This window comes from Epinephelus moara, chromosome 12 (assembly GCF_006386435.1).
Source record: "Epinephelus moara isolate mb chromosome 12, YSFRI_EMoa_1.0, whole genome shotgun sequence".
NCBI lineage: Eukaryota > Metazoa > Chordata > Actinopteri > Perciformes > Serranidae > Epinephelus > Epinephelus moara.
In genome coordinates this window covers 24121106-24140674 of record NC_065517.1, presented here as the reverse complement: position 1 = coordinate 24140674, position 19569 = coordinate 24121106, and the positions used below count along the sequence as shown (strand labels likewise).

Sequence of the window (19569 nt, the reverse complement as noted above, 5' to 3'; positions counted from 1 at the left end):
GTAGTTGAGGAGGTGAGGATACTACTAGTAGACGGGTAGGTTACTGAGGAGGAGTGGGTGAGAATGGAATGTGGTCCATTGTTGTCTATAATTAACATTCTGACTAATGCAATTTTGACTAGGAGAAATGTTATTATGGATATCTAAAATATAATTACAGATAGGAGTGTGGTTCGATTAATTGATTGATTTATTTATTAAATGTCAAAAGGACTTGCCAAAGTATGTCATCATAATGTCAATCATGATATGGTAATAATAATACTTATTATAATAATTATATAATAATTTTTAAATTGTGTATGTTGTTTGTCTTGCTCTGTGCTATGGACCTCTCCTTGAGATGTGTCTTTAATAAAGTATGAATTAAATTGAATACATGTTGCAATATAAAACTGACAGAAGCCATTACGGTGCATAACATGTTCTTTTACTTTTTTATTTCTGATAATCAACTTAGGTAAGATCTTAATAAAAGACTTTTATGGGATTTCCTCTTTTAATTAAGTACAAGCATATCATTTTTTTCAACCGCAGACAAAATGTTTCTATACATTACAAATAAGATTTAAGCCTGTATTTTTAAGGCCAGACTTTTATTTTGAAACCAAAACTTTATTTTGGAGGCACCTCACTTTACAACCGGAAGAGACTTTATTCACATCCTCCAAATATTTTCCCTCAAACGGCTAGCTGCACCGCAAGGGGAATTAAGTAGCAATAAATATCGTTTTTTCGCAGCTTCGCATTCCCAGTAGATAGACAGGGTCTGCAGTCACCACAAACATGGTAAGAGCTTTTAGTTTGACGGTTCAAGCGGAAAAACACGGTGTGTTTGCTGTATTAGCGCCTGTTAATCCGTCGTAGCTAAGCTAACAAGCTAAGAGGCTAACGTGTACATTACGCTGTCAAAGGTGTATTTTGACCTACTTATCTGTTGCTACTGTGTCCTAGTTGTAATTTTTAGTCAGCTCTTCTCCGTTTGTTATCGTAAATATTATTAAAGTAATTTATACGGGACGTTTTTTTTGAAGATTAGCTTTTATGCTAGCGTTACAGTTAGTGAGCTGTTGCTAAATAACCATCTGTTTGAACGCCTCAGGGAGAAGGTAACGCTACTCGTAATGCTTTCTGTATCAGGGCAAAACATGAAACCGTGCATCAGTAATTAAGGTTATGTGGTGTAATATAACGAGCTGGCATTGTTGTGTGTGTTTAATATTATTAATCATCTTTACAGTCGCACACAATTTTGCTTGTCCAGCCGACCAAGAGACCTGAGGGCCGCACATATGCTGACTATGAGTCAGTGAATGAATGTATGGAAGGTGAGTCTGCAGCTGTTTCTAAATAATTTTGACTAATAAATCACATTTTGTCTTTAGTTCTGGTGTATTGAGTGTAGTCAAAACTTATATTCTGTTATTAGCATTAGTACATTTTTATTTTACCAATATCCTTCAATGAAGCCATTGAAATAACTGAATTTGGCTTTAAGCATAGTGATGGCTCCCAGTTATCGTTTGGATAGTCTCGCCACCAGACAATCAGAGATCTCCGGCTTCTGATGTAGTTAAGCAAAGCGTCTAAAGACTGACTTGTGAGTCTATCGTTTGGAGGGTAGGCTCATTTAATATCTTTAGCATAAAACATTATTTAAGACTATTTACAGGTTACAATCTGCCTGAGGCATATATAAAAATAATCAGCTCATTTGTTCTTAGATTTATTTTATGTGTATGTGTGGTGAATGTACAGTAGACTTTTTATTAATCCTTTGATATTCCTTTCTTGCTCCCCTTTTAGTGAAGTGTTATTTATTTTATGGTCTTTGCAGTGAATGCTAATACATTGTTGTGAATGCTGTGATATAGTCTAAATTAATGGTTCCCAACTAGTCCAGCCATGGGGTCCAGATTTCTCCTGTGTCAATAGTTTAAGGTCCACACAGTTTAACACATTCAGCGTCATACTTGCATTTGGCCATGTCGTTGAGCTAGTTTGCTGTCTCTGTTAAGTAGCTGTCCGTCATTCACTCACTCTATAGTAGGAAACGGCATCTCAAAATAAAAACTCTATGCTGGAAATTCATCGTACGTCAAATTAAAGGGGTTTTTTACAGCCTTGACATGTATGTGAGTCACTTGCGATCCATTCAGAATGGACCCATGACCCACTTTTGGACAGTGACCCACCAGTTGAGAACCACTGGTCTAAATTAAGTTTGTCATCTGTGCAATTTAGCTGTTTTCTTTTCGTGCACACTTTTAGAAATGTTTTTGCTTTTACTCATGTCCTGTGCCTCTCTTCCAGGTGTATGCAAAATGTATGAAGAGCATCTTAAGAGGATGAATCCAAACAGCCCCTCTATCACGTATGACATAAGTCAGTTGTTTGACTTTATTGACGACTTGGCAGATCTGAGCTGTCTTGTGTAAGTATGAGTCGGCTGGTAAATACCTGTCGATTTGAATCATGTGATCGCCCTTGCATTGAATGTGTTGATCGCTTCCAGTAACAGTATCATTTACATTTTTATACAGGTACAGAGCTGACACTCAAACATACCAACCATACAACAAAGACTGGATCAAGGAGAAGATATATGTCCTGCTGCGGCGTCAGGCTCAGCAAGCATCAAAGTAAAGGCACCAGTGAGGAGTTGTCCCGCTACACACATTTTGAAGGAGTTTATGCTGCACTACATTTCCACAGTGTCTTGAAGATCTGTGTACGAGGACAACAATGTCAGTTTGGCGAGGAAAGGGTTTACATACTATAGTGTACATGGGGAAAGGAGGGGGTTTGAAAACTGGAGAAAATCAGATGTTTGGGGATTTATATAGAAATGGGGTTCATGCTCGGCAGCATACCTGTGTTTGTAATTTGTTACATTAAGCTCAGAGTCACGCTACGAGGACTAACTTATTGATGGGGAGGGATCTGGAGGAATGCTGCACGGGTTTGACTTTTTTTTTTTGTTTTTTTTTTTGTTTGGGCAAATTTCTAGGTGTGTGCTCTCGGTTTCCCTAAACGTTACATGACATTTTTTATATACCTCCACTGGGCAGTTGGATTTGAACGTGCTGTGGATGTTTGAATGCAGGTGCTTTATTTTTGAATGAGATAAATGTCTGCAGACTAACCCATCATTTTTCATCGATTATTGTTATTATTGTTACTATATCCTATCATGTGATGTGAAATGCTCTTTTTTGTAATTATTTTGTTTTACATAGAATCTGATTTCAGCTACCCCCGTTTCTGTTTTCTGTGATTTAAACAAAATAAACAGTTGTTTTCTGACTGGTCTCCACTCTTGAATATACAACTGTAGTGAGGACTAGATTTTCCTGTTTATTCAGTCTCAGTATTGAAACTGCTGGTTTACAAGGATCTACATTTGGATCCATGTATTTGTCAAACGGTTATTCTACCAGTTAAATATGGTGTAGAGTGGCTTGATGGTAAATGAAATGAAAGGTAAATGGCAGAATGATGTTGGATGTTGCTGGAGCCCATTTGTGCTGATGACCATCAGAAATTGAGTTTCTGTGCATGTTACTGTCTCTTTAAATGTGGCGGGCTGCCCTGTTGTTGCTGTGCTGGAAACCCCGTACTGACTCTGAAGGGACCCAAGATGGCTGAATACTCACGGGGGGACAGTTAGCAATTATCTGAGCAAGACGTCGGGAATGAATGGCAAATAGCACTATAATGTAAAGCGTAACCTTGGAGTAACTACACGACTGCAGTTTGTTGGTTTGCATAATTTTTGGGATGCATGAATACCAGTAAGGAGAGAGTGGTCTCTCCGCGGCCCCGAGCCAGAACATGGCGGAACACTTGGGGAAGAAATAGCAGCTAACGCTAGCTAGCTGTCGTATTATTGAGATACAATTGGAAACATTGGTCCGGGGTAAACACGGTGTCTGCGGTCCGCACGTTTGAAATAATGTTATCGGTGCACAGCTCTGGTCATTTCTCTTCAACGACTTTAACATTGAATATGTGGAGCGTAGGCAGTTAGCGTACTAGCTAGCGAGTTAACTCGTTAGGTTTTCTAGCTAACGCAACTGGCTAACGTTGCCCGCAAGCGTACAAACTGTACTAATAAGCAGGCAGATTGTTTTGAGGGGCAGAGATCGTAACATTGATGCTTATTCTGAATACTCCTCTCTCAGTTGTATGCTGGGGCTTCCCAATGTATTGTCAGCCCTTGTTTTGTCGATTAACACGTTAGCTAAAGTCATTGCCCTCCGCACTGTAAATTGTTAGCTTGCTACAATGGTCTGTAAGCTGATTTTGTGTGGTGCTTTGCCTACAACACTGGCGAGATAAGTTTTGAGGCAGCTTGTTAAAAAACTCAGATATTGTAGTTGTAACTGCATAATCGATAAGGGGAATCTTCCTGGGTACTCGTCCAGGTGTTCCGCTTTTAAGCTCCTTCAAAGACGTGTTAGCCTGGTTGACCCCTGACACTAGATAAGTTAGTGCTGCATTGTAGAAGTGATCAGGTGGAGAATAAAAGTGAATTGAAGTTGTGGCGTTACTAGGTGAAGTCCTGTAAAAGCCAAGAAGGTCCGGAAGGGGGAACTGGTTACAACTACCTGCCAGAATGACGGACACTCGTCGACGAGTCAAAGTCTATACCCTCAATGAGGACAGACAGTGGGATGACCGTGGGACCGGACACGTCTCCTCAGGCTATGTGGACCGTTTGAAAGGCACGTCTCTACTGGTGCGGGCAGAGAGTGATGGTGAGTAACCAGCTATGGCAGGAGGAATGACATATACCAACTTAGAGATGACTTGCAGTGTATTGTAGGTGCTCAGGTATTACTATATGTAAACAATACCTCACACACACTTATTTTAACCAGCTGTAACCGTGCATGTAACCATTGCTTGTGTGTAGCATGACAGTCATTTTAAAAACACTTATGGACCTCGTTTCCTGACAGGTTCCCTACTGTTGGAGTCCAAAATCAACCCAAACACAGCCTACCAGAAACAACAGGTCAGTACATAGCATGGTGCACTACACTCTTGAATATGTATTTATTTTAATTTCTCTGTACTGATTGTAAGTTGGCTTTGTTTTTCTTTTGGAAAGGACACATTGATAGTATGGTCCGAGGCTGAAAATTATGATCTGGCACTCAGCTTCCAGGAGAAGGCTGGCTGTGATGAAATCTGGGAGAAAATATGCCAGGTAGCTGCACTTTTCTGTGTGTGGGTGTGTGTTTGTCTGCTCCATCTGTATACGCGTTTGATGTTGAGTGTGTTTGGGTCTTCCTGGCTGTAGTTTCTGTAGCTAGTCACATCCTACATCAATCATATGTTTGTGTCATTGTTTAGGTGCAGGGAAAGGACCCGTCTGTGGACATTACCCAGGATGTGGTGGACGAGTCCGAGGAGGAACGCTTTGACGACATGTCGTCGCCAGGTCTGGAGTTACCGCCATGTGAACTGAACCGCTTGGAAGACCTGGCTGAGCTGGTGGCCTCCTCACTCCCATCTCCTCTGCGGCGTGAGAAACTGGCACTGGCTGTGGAGAATGAGGGCTACATTCGCAAACTCCTGGAACTCTTCCGTGTGTGTGAGGATTTGGAGAACAGAGAGGGACTGCACCACCTGTATGAAATAATTAAAGGCATCTTCCTGCTCAATCGTACTGCACTCTTTGAGGTTATGTTCTCCGAGGAGTGCATAATGGACGTCATTGGTTGTTTGGAGTTTGATCCAGCACTCCCGCAGCCACGGCGGCATCGGGAGTTTCTAACAAAGACAGCCCGCTTTAAGGAAGTGATCCCCATCTCTGATCCTGAACTACGTCAGAAAATACACCAGACGTATCGGGTGCAGTATATTCAGGACATGGTGCTGCCCACGCCCTCTGTTTTTGAGGAAAACATGCTGTCCACCCTGCACTCCTTCATCTTCTTCAACAAGGTGGAGATTGTGGGCATGCTTCAGGTGAGAAAGGCAGACATGTATTTAAAGGTCTGCTGGTGAAAGGTATTCTTTATTGTTTTCAAAAGACGTGTGTACACCACCTTTTCACTTTAAAAATGTTTTCTCTTTGCAGAAGCAAAAGATAAAAATGTATATGTTGTACAAGGTTTAGAAATACAGTCTTGCCATAAAATCAAAAGGCACACATAAGAGAATACTTTTAAAAATAGTGTTTATGCAGTGAGGACTGGAAATTACAGTAATTGTAGGATAGTACAAAGGTTTTATTTTTGGCTGATTGTGCTTTACCCAGTCTGAGTTTGTCTGCTAGTCTTTTATGGTCATGTGACCTTTGTGTTTTTGTACTGTGTCAACTCAGCAGTGTTTATGTATGGCTGTCTCCATAGAGATGGGGAAGTGTTGTGTAAATCAGTTATGCTGCGCTAGAGGAAAACTGAAACTGGCCTGCTGTTGACTGTGGTACACTGTGATATGTGGAGTTCTGGAGTCAAACACTACTGATATGGGCCTTTCCTTCCTCACTTACCCTGAGACAGTTTTTACATATGAACAGTGTTTTATTTATCTAAACAAGCACTTTATATACTGGATTGCAGATTTAATTAAACAGAACCGAGCTGTTGGTTTAAACAATCTTATGTACATAACCCTTCAGGAGAATCCACCAAAATTTTATGTGTTAGTTTTTGAAGACATTTTTGCATGCCATAGATTTTTTAGTGCAATCTGCAATTGTTAGATTTAGAATAAAATTGTGCTGACAAAGGAATAAAAACATTGTCATATGATAACTTCAAAATCAGTCACTGGTAAATACGATGGTTGTCATGTTTGTTTCCTGGTTATTTGTATCTGACTCACACCATTGCAAACTAACAACAACTTTGCTATGATAGATAAAGTGGAGTGCACAATCGGCCCTGGATAATCTGGGTCAAGTGTGATTTTTCCATATCCTTACTTGTTCACCCTCTCTTTGATACTCACGCCCTTTCATCTCCCCTCCTTCTTGACGTCAGGACGATGAGAAGTTCCTGACAGACCTCTTTGCACAGCTAACAGACGAGGCCACAGACGATGACAAAAGACACGAACTGGTATGCCAGACCTTTTATCAGAGATTATTTATCAAATATTGCCCTCATTTTTCTCCTTGTCCCTTGTTTCATTGAGCTGTTCTTTGTTTCTTCTTTATAGGTGAACTTCTTAAAAGAATTCTGTGCATTCTCACAAACGTTACAACCTCAAAACAGAGACGCCTTCTTCAAGACATTGTCAAACATGGGCATTCTACCTGCACTAGAGGTCATACTGGTGAGTGCAGCAGCCTCAACGTAAATCTGAATCAAGTCCATAGGGCAAGTTTATGCAGATGGTTTTATAGCTTCAAATTATTCAGTACAGCCCTAAATTAAAAGTTGAATGAAGTGACTTCCCACTAGCAGAAAGATATGAAGCAAAACACAGGGTTCCCACGGTCATGGAATTACTAAAAAATCATTGGAAATTTTGGGAAAGTCATGGAATTTAGTTGTGTGTAATGAAATTGTCACAGTCTGTGGATACCCCTCCACATAATGTATCATAAAGGCAATTTATTGTCTGAAGCTGTTATTGAACGTAGCACAAACATGCGTCTGTGTGATGTTTGTTAACAGTCATGTATGTTTCTTCATTTTCACCCTGTGTTCCGTCTCTCCCTTCATGTATGCTAACTAGTTGAAATTCTGTTTGAATAGAGTTTGAATCTGATGTTTGAAAAACTCTGGGCAAATAGGGCAAGAAAAAAATATTATGGGTCCTTTAAAAGTCATGGCAAAGTTTTAAAATTTTGTCCATGAAAATGTGTGGGAACCCTGAAGATGGTATTAGTGTATTGACAGTATGTTGTTACAACTGTGCATCTATTCCACACAATGCAGTTTGGTTACCAGGGATTGCGTACACCATAATAACACCTTGTTGACTGTAACTGTGGTATTAAGTTACATTATGTTGTAACTGAGGAGCCAGTTTTATGATTTGTGTTTTTTGTGTGCAGCTCTTGTTTGAAATGAATGACAAAAAGAGTGTAGAGTGTTAGTCTCAAGTTTAAGGTTATTTAAGTACTTCTCATTATGACCATGACACCGCATTTTTTATGAACAAGCAAATTAACTCGTAGTGCAATTAAACAAACCAAATATTAGTTTCGTCTGAACCTTGAGGCTTGCCAGACATTGAATATACATAGTTCAGCACACATACACACAAAACAATCAGGGCTGTTGCTGCAGGTTGTCATGTTATTATTTAGTCTGAAGATGAAAGCGTAGAAAGGAGCATCTACTGGTTTTGAGTTTTATCAAAGCTGATTGGCTCTTGGCCACACTGCAATCCTGTTTCAGATGTGTACATTTAGAGGTGGCAAGGTCACATTCCTGATCAGTTATGAGTGCTTATAAATCTGACCAGAATGTAGATATTGCAGAAATCCCAAGCTCTACAGATGCAAAAGAAAAAGAATTATGGACCCTCTTACCGTTTTTTAAACGATGACAGACATAAGTGTGCGCATGCAGTTTGGCAATAAAAGTATGGCGGAGTGCAATAGCTTGTCAAGCTATGCAAGGGACTTTGACAAATGATGAACAACTTCCAGATCCGTTTGCTATCATTGAGTGAGTAGAAGACATGAGCAAGTGACCAGATAATGACAGTATTCAGTGGCCAAATACACGTATTCGTTGGAGAAACCAAGCATAATACAAGTCACTAGATGCATACGGCTACGTTATCTGTGTTCATGTACAGAACATCAAATAGACTGAGAGTTTTGTGTCTTGAAATCAGAAATCCTCCCTAGCAAAAGACAGGACACAAGATCATTATGTATGAGGCTTGGATTATAGTTAAACCAGGAATCTACGTTCTAACGCAGCCTTGTAACATTACCTACATTATTTGTTTGCAAACTGGCATAGTTCAGAGCTCGATGATATAATTATGTAACCAAGAATTCTGCTTCTGTTTTACTGTAACCTGAGAATTTTTGATCGTGTCCTCCGTCCAGTGGTAGTCAACTTGTTTTATAACTTGCAGCTGTAGACGCCGGTGTTTTGATCTAATGTGTCTCTCTGTTAACTGGTGACTTTCAGCCAAATGCATCTGTGGTTGCTTGTTGTAACTTGCGCAAATGGTTGGCGTAGATAATAAACACAGATGCGTATTTATTTAGAATGATTTTAAGGTAAAATTGAAGGTTTTTACAAGGACAGCTACATGTTCTGTTCATGTTTTCAACAGCTGCCAGTGCTATGAGCAACAATAATGCATTTGACTGAGTCACCAGTTAATTTGATCATTTGTTAAACACCACACGCTGTTGCTCTGAAATGGTTGTGATCAAGTCCAAATTCTGTATAACGTGTGTCCGCTGTTTGAATACTGATTCTGAGAGTCGAACATGCAACAAGCAGAGACTTTGATACTCATAACAGTTTTAATTTAATGTTTAAAGCTTGCTCACGTGCCTGGATGGCTGATGCAAAATGCTGTTTACATTGCCAATATGCACGCACATATTTTTGACGACCTCGGCTGTAAAAGTGTCTATAAATAGGCTGTGGTGTGTGTAGTGGTAGCGTGTATGTGGCGATAGGGAGTTCACATCCTCAAAGAAGGGAATGCTCATGTATTTTTTTAATTAATTCAAGGGTGATTTACTAATTAGTACGGCGATCAGGTCATGGTTCAGTAGAGATCTCTCTGATTTGTCACGTGGACAGTTTGTGTCACCTGGTGAACACACAGAGGGCTGACTTGATTTACAGCTGATTCAGTTTTGACTCAAAGACCTGAGTTTAGGACCTCTCAAAACACAAGCCAACAATTTATCAGAACACCCAAACACGTGTTCAAGTGAACAGTTTTTGTTTTCACATTTCCAGTCACCAGATTTTTTTTGTTGATGGTTGGAGCAGTAACTTTACCAACACACTAGTGACTGCAGAAAACTGAGAAAGAATAATGGATCTGTTACAAGAGGACAGACTTTGTTCTTAGACAGAATGAACTAGCAGGTTTTTCTGCTCCTAGCCAGCCGCTGAGCATGCAGTCCGTTATGGTCTTGTTTTTGTACCTTCCAGTGCGAACCACTGTCTGTTTTTATTCGGTTTTGTGAAGAATTTAACCTTGGAATACACAACACTAGCACTTGGGAGGGAAAAATGTCTGAACAATTAAAGTAGATTAAAGCATCAAGCACTAGGCCGATCACAAACACATGCTCATATGTAGAGGAACATGTGTTACATGTGACATATGATTGTCCTTATGTCACATGTAGCATATGTACTCTCTGACACATACAGACATCTGTGAGTGTGATCGTCGCCTCCTCCGTTCCGTCTGTCAGCACACACACCTTTATGAGTAAACCAGGAAGAAAGGAAAACTAGTCAGTGTAGGTGAATTTAAATGCAGTTGGGGGTCCATTTGTTTTCATGTTGTATTTAAGCTGTATTTGAGTTTATTGATCCTTAAGAGGAAATTGTTATTCCACTGACAAATCTAATTTATGCCCATGAAACAGGGAATGGATGACGTTCAGGTGCGTGGGGCAGCCACAGATATCTTCTCTTATCTGGTGGAGTACAACCCCTCCATGGTACGAGAGTTCGTCATGCAGGAGTCTCAGCAGAATGATGATGTAAGTATATGAGCAAAGTCAATCAGAAATATAACAGAACAATACTCTTCATTTCACTACTCGGGAAGGTATAAACAAGTATTGTGTTCCTAATGATTATCCATTGGCCTCCCAGGACATCCTCCTGATCAACCTGATCATAGAACACATGATCTGTGATACAGACCCAGAGCTAGGTGGAGCGGTGCAGCTGATGGGCCTGCTACGGACTCTGGTGGACCCTGAGAACATGCTGGCTACTGCAAATGTGAGTTTGTGTGCTACTCCTAAACATGACAGTTTGTACTGACAAAAACTTGACGTCACTAGATACGTAGATCAAGCTTGTTGAGTGGTACTTTTGAATGTTGTTGTTGTGAGGAGTAGAGGCATTCCTTGCTCAAATCAGTTAAGTCTAACTGAATCAAAGAAAAACACCTTCATTGTCCTTCAGTTTCCTTATAAAAGATGCAAGAGTAACAATACAGACTGAGTTCACCACTCTTCAGCAACCTTTAGGCTCATTACTACTCCCTTTATTTATGAAAACAGATACATCCATTACAAACGTGACCGTCACTGCCCACATACCTCCATGTGTCCTTATGGTGGCATAGATAAAGCCAAAAGATGGCACGAAACGGTGGCGTCAAAGGTTTCTGACAACAACAAACATGCAACAGTGGAGGACGTCGTGATTTTAATAGAGGCAGCATTATAGACGGCGGTCGACTGTGTGGCCATTAAATGCATCGCAACACATGGATGGAGACCTCTTTTCACTATGACTGTGGTCTTAGTAAAAAGAGGTAGATCGAGTTGTCCACTAATCGGAAGATTGGCGGTCCAATTCTCAGCTCCTACAGTCCGCATGTTGACATATCCTCGGGGAAGATATTGAACCCCAAATTGCTCCCAATGGCTGTTCAATCAGCGTATGAGTGGTGAGTACGTGTGAATGGATACTGAGTAGCAGGTGGCACCGTGTATGGAAGCCTCGGCCACCAATGTGTGACTGTGTATGTGTGTGAATGGGTGAATGTGACATGTAGTGTTAAAGTGCAGTCCATTTACCATTCACTATGATTCTGTTTCAGTCTGTCCTGCCGTTTTTTTGTCTACGTCGTGTCCTACAGTCATATCTCCCTTGAAATATGCTACACTGCCCCCACGATTGCCGGTGGTATTACTCTGTTTTATCCATATCCATAAGCTTACAGAAAACCTGTAGACTATGAACAGAAGGCTCCGTCCGTGTCCATATTTGTGTCTTATGTTGAGCATTAAAGAGCCATTAGGCAGCACTGCAATGTTGAGGTTATTTAAGGGAGCAAAGAGAGGTGGTGTTCTTAATATGGAAGTACCTCATTCATTTCTGTACATGCAAAACCCAAAAACGTGATCCATATATGGATATAAGCTGTTGGAGCAGAGCACAGATACAATAGTTATAGCAGGAAAAAATGAAATGTCTGTACTGGATAGCTGGATTTTCCTCCTAGTGTTACTGAGAAGTTACTCTCCAGTCACTGAAAAAGTTGGTGGCAGGTTGGGCCAGAGCTTACCGTTGTTTTAAAGGGTAGCACATTGTAAAACATGTCATCGTAGTATATCAAAGTTGTGTTACTCAGTAAAAAAAATATACTCTGTGTTTTTTCCCCTTCCAGAAAACAGAGAAGACAGAGTTCCTGAGCTTCTTCTACAAGCACTGTATGCACGTCCTCTCAGCTCCACTACTGGCCAACACCACAGAGGAAAAACCTAGCAAAGGTATTGCACACCTGCGAGTGTGTGTGTGTACATGTGTGTTGGTTTTGAAAATAAAACTGTGAGATCAATGCCATGAGTATTTTATGTCACTTACCACCTTACTTCTTCTACCTAGATGATTTCCAAACGTCCCAGTTGCTGGCCTTGATCCTGGAGCTGCTGACATTCTGCGTTGAGCACCACACCTATCACATAAAGAACTACATCATCAACAAGGACATTCTCAGGAGGGTACTGGTGCTCACTGCCTCTCAGCACGCCTTCCTGGCACTATGTGAGTGGCATATAATCACTTAAATTCCTAGTGCCTGCCAACTCTTGACGCTTTGCAACATGAAACTTAAGCCAAGTTTGAATATGAATTATTTTTTGAGCACAGAATTCATGTTTGTCTGTGCCCAGGTGCCCTACGCTTCATGCGGAGGATCATCGGTCTTAAGGATGAATTCTACAATCGCTACATCATGAGAAACTTTCTCTTCGAGCCTGTCATCAAGGCCTTCCTCAACAATGGCTCACGCTACAATCTCATGAACTCAGCCATCATTGAGATGTTCGAGTATGTCCGTGTGGTGAGTATTTATTTTGGTATTCATCTGATCATGTCTACACTGCTTAGAAATTATGAGTTGATCTGAAAGGTTTCAGTTTCTGGATCAAATTTGAAGTGAAAACTTGCACATACAACATTTCATCAGTTCAATTTTAACTGGTTTGGTGTGTTCTCTCCTCTCTGTTTCTCTCTCCGGTCATTTTCTTCACACTCCTCCTCTGCTCTGCCTCTGTCCCAAACCCTCAACTACTCATCCCACCTTTCCAAACTCTTTCCCTCATTGTCCCCTACTACTCTTTCTGTACTTTCCTCTTTCTCTCTCCTCCCATTGCCCCTAGGAGGACGTGAAGTCTCTCACAGCTCATATAGTAGAAAACTACTGGAAAGCTCTGGAGGATGTCGACTACGTTCAGACGTTCAAGGGCCTGAAGCTGCGGTATGAGCAGCAGCGAGAGAGGCAAGACAACCCCAAACTGGATAGGTGAGAAAAGCAAGACTGCATTACTACTGCTACTACAACTATTAAATGAGTGATGCAATGACTGTTGTGACTTCCTGAGATTGCACAATGTACCACTTACTTATCTCTGACTCTGACTAAAGGACAGACAGTCAAATCAGAAAGTGAAACTGTGCAGAGCACGTCATTTATTTTGCTGCAACTTAAACTCCGCATACTTGCCAACACCAACAGGTGTTTCCTTTTTTAAAACTTTACTGTGATTTCCTGTGTTTTTTTTTTGTGTGTGTTGTTAATTAACTACTGCACACTGCAATCACTCAGGAGCAGTTCATGCTTATTGTGTCGCCCTTTGTCATACCAGAGCAAGAGTTTTAACCCTTCATATGCTTGTGGTTTACAGTTGAAACACAAACTGCTGCACTATATCAAACCTCCGTTTAGTCACGTCATGTAAGACAACAGTGAGAGCAGACTGAATGAATGGTTTGTCCATACATGTGTGTAGATAACATGTACTCTTAGAAGCAACTCCTCCTTTTAAACTGTGTAATAACAGTAGTTCCCAACTGATCCAGCCACGGGGCCTAGATTTCTCCATAGCCATTAGATCAAGGTCCACATTCAGTGTCAAACTTGTGGTCAGCCATGTTGTCAAGCTAGTTTGCTGTCTCTGACAAGTAGCTGTCAGTTAGTCACTCACTCTACAGCAGGAAACTGCACCTTAAAATGAAAGCACTGTGCCAGATAATTGTTCATAAAAATTGCTAAATGTAGAGCTAACAGATGGCCCCAGTGGTCATATTTGCTTCCTGAGACTTGCTCACAGAATTAATTGGACATTACCAAATGAAGCAGTATGAGTTAAGAGTTGTCACCCCCATTAAGAGCAGAATGCTCTTTCGGGGGAAAGCTAGTTGAAGAAACACAGACGTTATATATGAAAGTATGTATATTTTGGTTTTTGACGACTAAGTGGTGCATAATCCTCTCCAGCATGCGTTCCATCCTGAGGAACCACCGCTTCCGTCGTGACGCACGCACGCTGGAGGATGAAGAGGAGATGTGGTTCAACACCGATGAGGATGACCTCGAGGATGGCAAGGCCGTGGTTTCTCCCTCTGACAAGATGAAGAGTGAGGAAGACCTCATGGAACCAATAAGCAAGTTCATGGAAAGAAAGAAATGTAAGTACGGAAACACAGGGTTTTCCACACTTTTGGGTGGAAGTGTGCAGTTTGGAATAAATGATATGCACTTTTATGATGGTTATATACGGGTGGAGTAGGGTTGCAACGATATAAGGTTTACGATAACCATCTCAAAATATCATGGTTTCAGGGATCACAATATTGCAGAATTATTATTACTACCAGTAAGAATGAAACTTCAAGGAATTAAATTTAAATTTTATTACTATAATTGAAACTTCACACCATTTTTTTTAAAGGAAGTATGTGTAAAAGTCTCCCCTTTCAAAATGACTCAATGTGAGATTCTTCACTCAGTTGCTTTTTTTTGCAATTCGATGGAGGGTTGTGGCCGTATATTCTGCATGGAGCCTCTAGAGAACGACTGAGGAGGAGTTGCTATCGGGAAAACCCTTGTACTTTTGCATTCCCTGGCGAGGGAAACCAAACAAAGTAATGAGGATGTGAATAAAGCCAAAGTTATATAAAACCAAACTGGGTACATTTCACAGGCAAAAAAGCAGATTTGTAACCATAACAACATCATTAAATTGCCTCAATGTGCCAGGTTGCTGGCAGATTTTGTTGAAATCTGCAATTAGTCTAAATGCCATTTTGTTAGATTAACTTTTTACATTTTATATACCAGATACTTTGTGAAACATCACAGTTTTAGCGCTGTGTTTTATGCATTCATGATAAAAGCTCAGTGCATATTGTCATTACATTTTGCTGATCAGTAAATCTACCTGCCCTGTTTACCTACATAAGTCCAGGCACTTAAAGTTGTTAGTCTGCATTTTAGAGATTCATTACGGAAAACTGTAGCTGCTGTTGTTTAACATACAGGTTGGTTCTGTTCAAAATAGTGATTAGTAGAACAATCACTTTTTGGGTGAAACCCACAGTATATTTCTATAATAAGGGAAATGTTTCTTTGTTAAAGCATGTTGTGGTTATAGAAGATAAAGTTTGTTCACCTATATAATGGTATAAACACTGAAATTGGGGGAGAATGACCATTTCTTATCCACCTCTCCTCAGTGAAAGACACAGAAGACAAAGAAGTCCTGGGGAAGTCGAGCCTATCCGGCAGGCAGAACCCCAGCTTCAAGCTCTCCTTCTCCGGCTCCACTAAGACCAGCTTGTCCAGCCCTCCTTCATCTGCCTCATTGAACCCAGGTTCTCCAGGATCGCCAGGTTCTCCGGGCTCAGGGGCACGGAGTTCACCCTCCACCACAACTGTAACCACGAAGGTACCTGTCAGCATGTTAATGATTAAGGTGTGGGACAAAGTTTAAGAACAAAGCTGAAAATGATTTTGCACCATGTCTATTCCGCATCAAACTAAAAGTAAAAAAGAATTTGTTAAAAATTGAGCTTTAACTATGAATCTTCACACTTAGACTGTCAGTTTTCACACAACTCCCACCATCCTTGTTGTGGATTACAAAGAATGGTCATCACCACCAGCGTGCAGTTGGACTGTACAGATTTTGTACTTGTTAGCTTTATTTAGACAGGAGGGAGTGGAGGGAGGGAGACTAAGAACAGCACATGAACAAATCCATGTGATTTACAAGTCAAGTTTTAAAAAGTGTTTAACAAAGTTTACAACATTACCATACAAAAAGAGGAAAGTTGACAGGAAACGAGAATGATGAGCTAGGAAAGGAAACAACACTAACAAGTCTGGAGATGAGACAAAATCCCTTGATACAATTTGGGACAGTTTGTTGAGTTTGGTGTTTTGGATGTTGAAATTTTTCCCAGAACTGATAGATTGAAAAGGCACGAAAGAACACTGTTTATTATAGTTACCTATCTCCTAAATTTGCAGGTAGTAGAAACGAAATTGGTGACCCATTTATGTGTTTTATGTGCTGCCTGCTGATAGTGACAGTTAGCTGGTGACTTTCAGCCGAATGCATCCATGGTTGCTTTTAGTAACTTTGAAATATGGTGAGTTTAGATCAGTGTTTCTCAAATGGGGATGTGGGTACCCCTCTAAGTACTTTTGAGTACAGCAGGGGGTACCTAAGATTTTCTTTTTATGTTCATTTAAAAAACTTCAGTCACACGTAATCCTTAAAATAATTATACTGTAATAAGTTCAATAAAAAATTGTACATCTAAGCTAATAAACCACATTGAAGTCCAAGCCCTTTTTTCTCACAAAATTGTGTTTTCTATAAAGACACAGTTCAATGCAACTACACTGTCGGCTTAGTGTTATTGCACGATGTCAAAGAATTGGTTTGCCATGAATTTTGTGATGGATTCTAAACATTTGAAATGTAGCATTTGCATGTTTTTTTGGTTTGTTAAAGTGTATTTTTCAGTAAATCAGACACTGATAAAGGCATTTTTTCCTACCAGAAGTGGTTTGTGCCGGTCAGAGGGCACATGGCTGAAAAAATATCTCAAATGAGTACATTACTGAAAAGAGTTTGAGAACTACTGATGTAGACAACAACGGATGAATATGTATTGAAAATTGATTAAAGCAAAAGAAAATTATGAGGACACCTAAATGTCCTGTTTGTGTTTTCAACAGCTACTGTCACAACCACAATGCGTTTAGCTGAGTCACTGGTTAAACCAAAACACCAGACACTATTGTGCGTGTTCTTCTTTGTGATGCAGACCAAAAATGTTTACTTTGTGGTCACTAGGTTGCCCAAGTTAGAGTGACTTATGTTATGTTTCACACTAACACCACAGTTAGTTGAGATAGTTTATTCTGTGGAGCCACCGCAGCCCCTAGAACTACGCAGTTTTTCTTTTCCTTTTTTCCCCCTGAAGTTGTAGTTTGTTACCACTGTTGGAGCAACTGAGAACTGCACAAGTTCTTCCTGAACTCCTTCACATTGTTGTGAAATGTAATGTCACAGAAAGCTGAAAGAGTAACATTGGACACTTCAGGGCAGCTTGCATTTAAACACATGTTTAGACTAGGGAGATGGTATCACAGTAATGATGACTTGTTTACTTGCAGTGCCTCCCCAGATTTGTCTATAGCCTAGCAAGCCCAAAACAAGGTTTACCAGGTGGCCTGTAGTGGAGGAGTGCTTTGGGATTGCATTCCCGCAGGACCCAATAAAAATCTTGTTGGAGTGAGCTGTTTTAACTGTGCTGCGGGTGGGAGTGGGCTGTCAAAAAATAAACTGCAGGTCCCAGAATTGTTTAAATACAAAGGAAATTGGGAACACTACTCCTGATCAGTGCCTCAAAAATCTTGTAATGCGCCCTCTCTGTACGCCTGCATGACAGTATGCTGCATGTGTGTTGTCACAACCTAGCTTCTGATGTCATAGGCCCTGCCGTAGCCTACTCCGTTGCTATTGTTGTGGCTGTAAAACAGTGTATAAATTGAGATGGGCTGCGATAAATGTATAATCTGTGCATATGTACGTGACCCCCACCGGGTAGGAGCAGGATTAATAAAACTGTCAGGAAGTCTCATTCAATGGTCAGGATTTTTAATGTGTGTCTCCTGTCTTCTTCAGGGAGGTTTAGTGGGACTGGTGGACTATCCCGACGATGACGAGGAGGAGGAGGAGGAAGAGGAGGAGGATGGGGAGAGTAAAGAGGACCCTCTGCCACCTTCGAAGAAGTCCAAACTGAGCTCCTAAAGAAGCTTCACTGTCTCAGCGTGTGCTCTGCTCGGACAGTTTCAGCGCATAGACTCAACACAGGAATGATCAAACTTGTAAACAAATTGAATGAATGAGCGCCACCCCTCGCTGTCAGCGGGTGGCCCAACGAGGAGCAGACTGTGAACGGATACGAAGCCTCCTCAGACTAGCCCACTTCATACAAGTGCCAATCAGGAAACCAGGAGTGAAGACCCGTCTGAAACGTGGAACAGACGCGTGAACGCTGGGGGAGAAAAGATCACACTGAGTAGATGGTCAGCAGACAGTAGGAGACAGTTTGGTTATTTAGCAACTGGAGGAAAAGACCACATACAAACACACATGTACACACAGACTGAAATCCCAGAGAGCTCGCAGGCTCGGACCATAACCCACTGCCCCCCGCCCCCACCCACTCAGGGAAGGACATCACAGCGGCCCAAACGGGTCGGCCAATTCAGACCCAGAACCACCACTCGCACCCCCACCCCCTCTCTCCTCAGAATTCTCCTTCCTCCTTGTTTCTTTCTACTTCTTTTTCTCCTCTGCTCTTTCTCCCTCTCTTTGTCTGTTGCTTTTCGTCCCTTCTTCTTTTTTTTTTTTTTTTAAGTTAGTAAATAGGACCAGACGGGAGGCAGCATGTGGCAAAGAGCTGTCCTTGTTGTCGTTTGATGATGTCATCAGTGTCGTCGTTCCTCAGCGGACGTTTCTTTCTCTGAAGAGAAAAAAAAAAGCCAGCAGTTTCTTCATGATTTTCTTTTTGTTCTCTATTTGTCTCTCAATCTTTCTCCTGTTTTTTGTAAATGACAACAAAAAAGACCTGCCTTTAAATGTTCAGGACGTTTTCAGTCACACTTGAACAGGTTTTTTAAAGACCTCAGTAGGTGAGATAGTTTTACCCTTTTTGCCCTTTGAAACTGCAGATTTTTTGGAGAATTTGTAATCCCGTCTTGATTAAAGATTGAGTGGAATTCTAGATGTGATGAATTTTGTCATATCTTTTCTTTTTTTTTTCCTTTTACATGAGTGTACACTTAGTTGTTCAGAATATTTGGGACCATTAAAATGATCTTTGCTGTAAGATGTCCTATCACCCTTTGTCCTTATAACTCAAGTGTTGCTTGCTGCATTGTGCTGTTATTGATCAGTCTGGGTCTCCTGGGCACCGCAAGAGCTTGACTTTACACTTGTAGCACAGACAGTGACGTTGAGTTCCACAGACTGTATTGAACAAACATTTATACGCAACACTTTTGTTTTTGCTCCCATTTTTCACCGGTTTAAGTTAAAGGTCTCTGACTTTTTTATGC

The 19569-nt window shown here is 40.8% G+C and overlaps 2 protein-coding genes across 3 annotated transcripts; both read left to right on the top strand.

The window, feature by feature from the left end:
* Positions 1 to 639: 639 nt before the first annotated feature.
* On the top strand, positions 640 to 3306 carry erh (ERH mRNA splicing and mitosis factor). Its single transcript, XM_050057884.1, has 4 exons — positions 640 to 789; positions 1241 to 1328; positions 2314 to 2434; positions 2544 to 3306. The coding sequence occupies exons 1-4, from the start codon at positions 787 to 789 to the stop codon at positions 2644 to 2646; spliced, it is 315 nt and encodes a 104-aa protein (XP_049913841.1). The 5' UTR covers positions 640 to 786; the 3' UTR covers positions 2647 to 3306.
* A 297-nt stretch (positions 3307 to 3603) lies between these two features.
* On the top strand, positions 3604 to 19340 carry smek1 (SMEK homolog 1, suppressor of mek1 (Dictyostelium)). 2 transcript variants are annotated; one of them, XM_050057883.1, is made up of 15 exons: positions 3604 to 4760; positions 4965 to 5020; positions 5117 to 5215; positions 5362 to 5979; positions 6999 to 7076; positions 7177 to 7293; positions 10553 to 10669; positions 10785 to 10916; positions 12316 to 12418; positions 12534 to 12692; positions 12821 to 12990; positions 13313 to 13452; positions 14428 to 14618; positions 15666 to 15877; positions 18131 to 19340. In XM_050057883.1, exons 1-15 carry the CDS (start codon positions 4619 to 4621, stop codon positions 18254 to 18256), a joined length of 2460 nt encoding a protein of 819 aa, XP_049913840.1. In that variant the 5' UTR covers positions 3604 to 4618; the 3' UTR covers positions 18257 to 19340. The 2 variants fall into 2 exon arrangements, with proteins under 2 accessions (XP_049913840.1, XP_049913839.1); XM_050057882.1 differs by having other exon boundaries at positions 13310 to 13452.
* Positions 19341 to 19569: the final 229 nt, after the last annotated feature.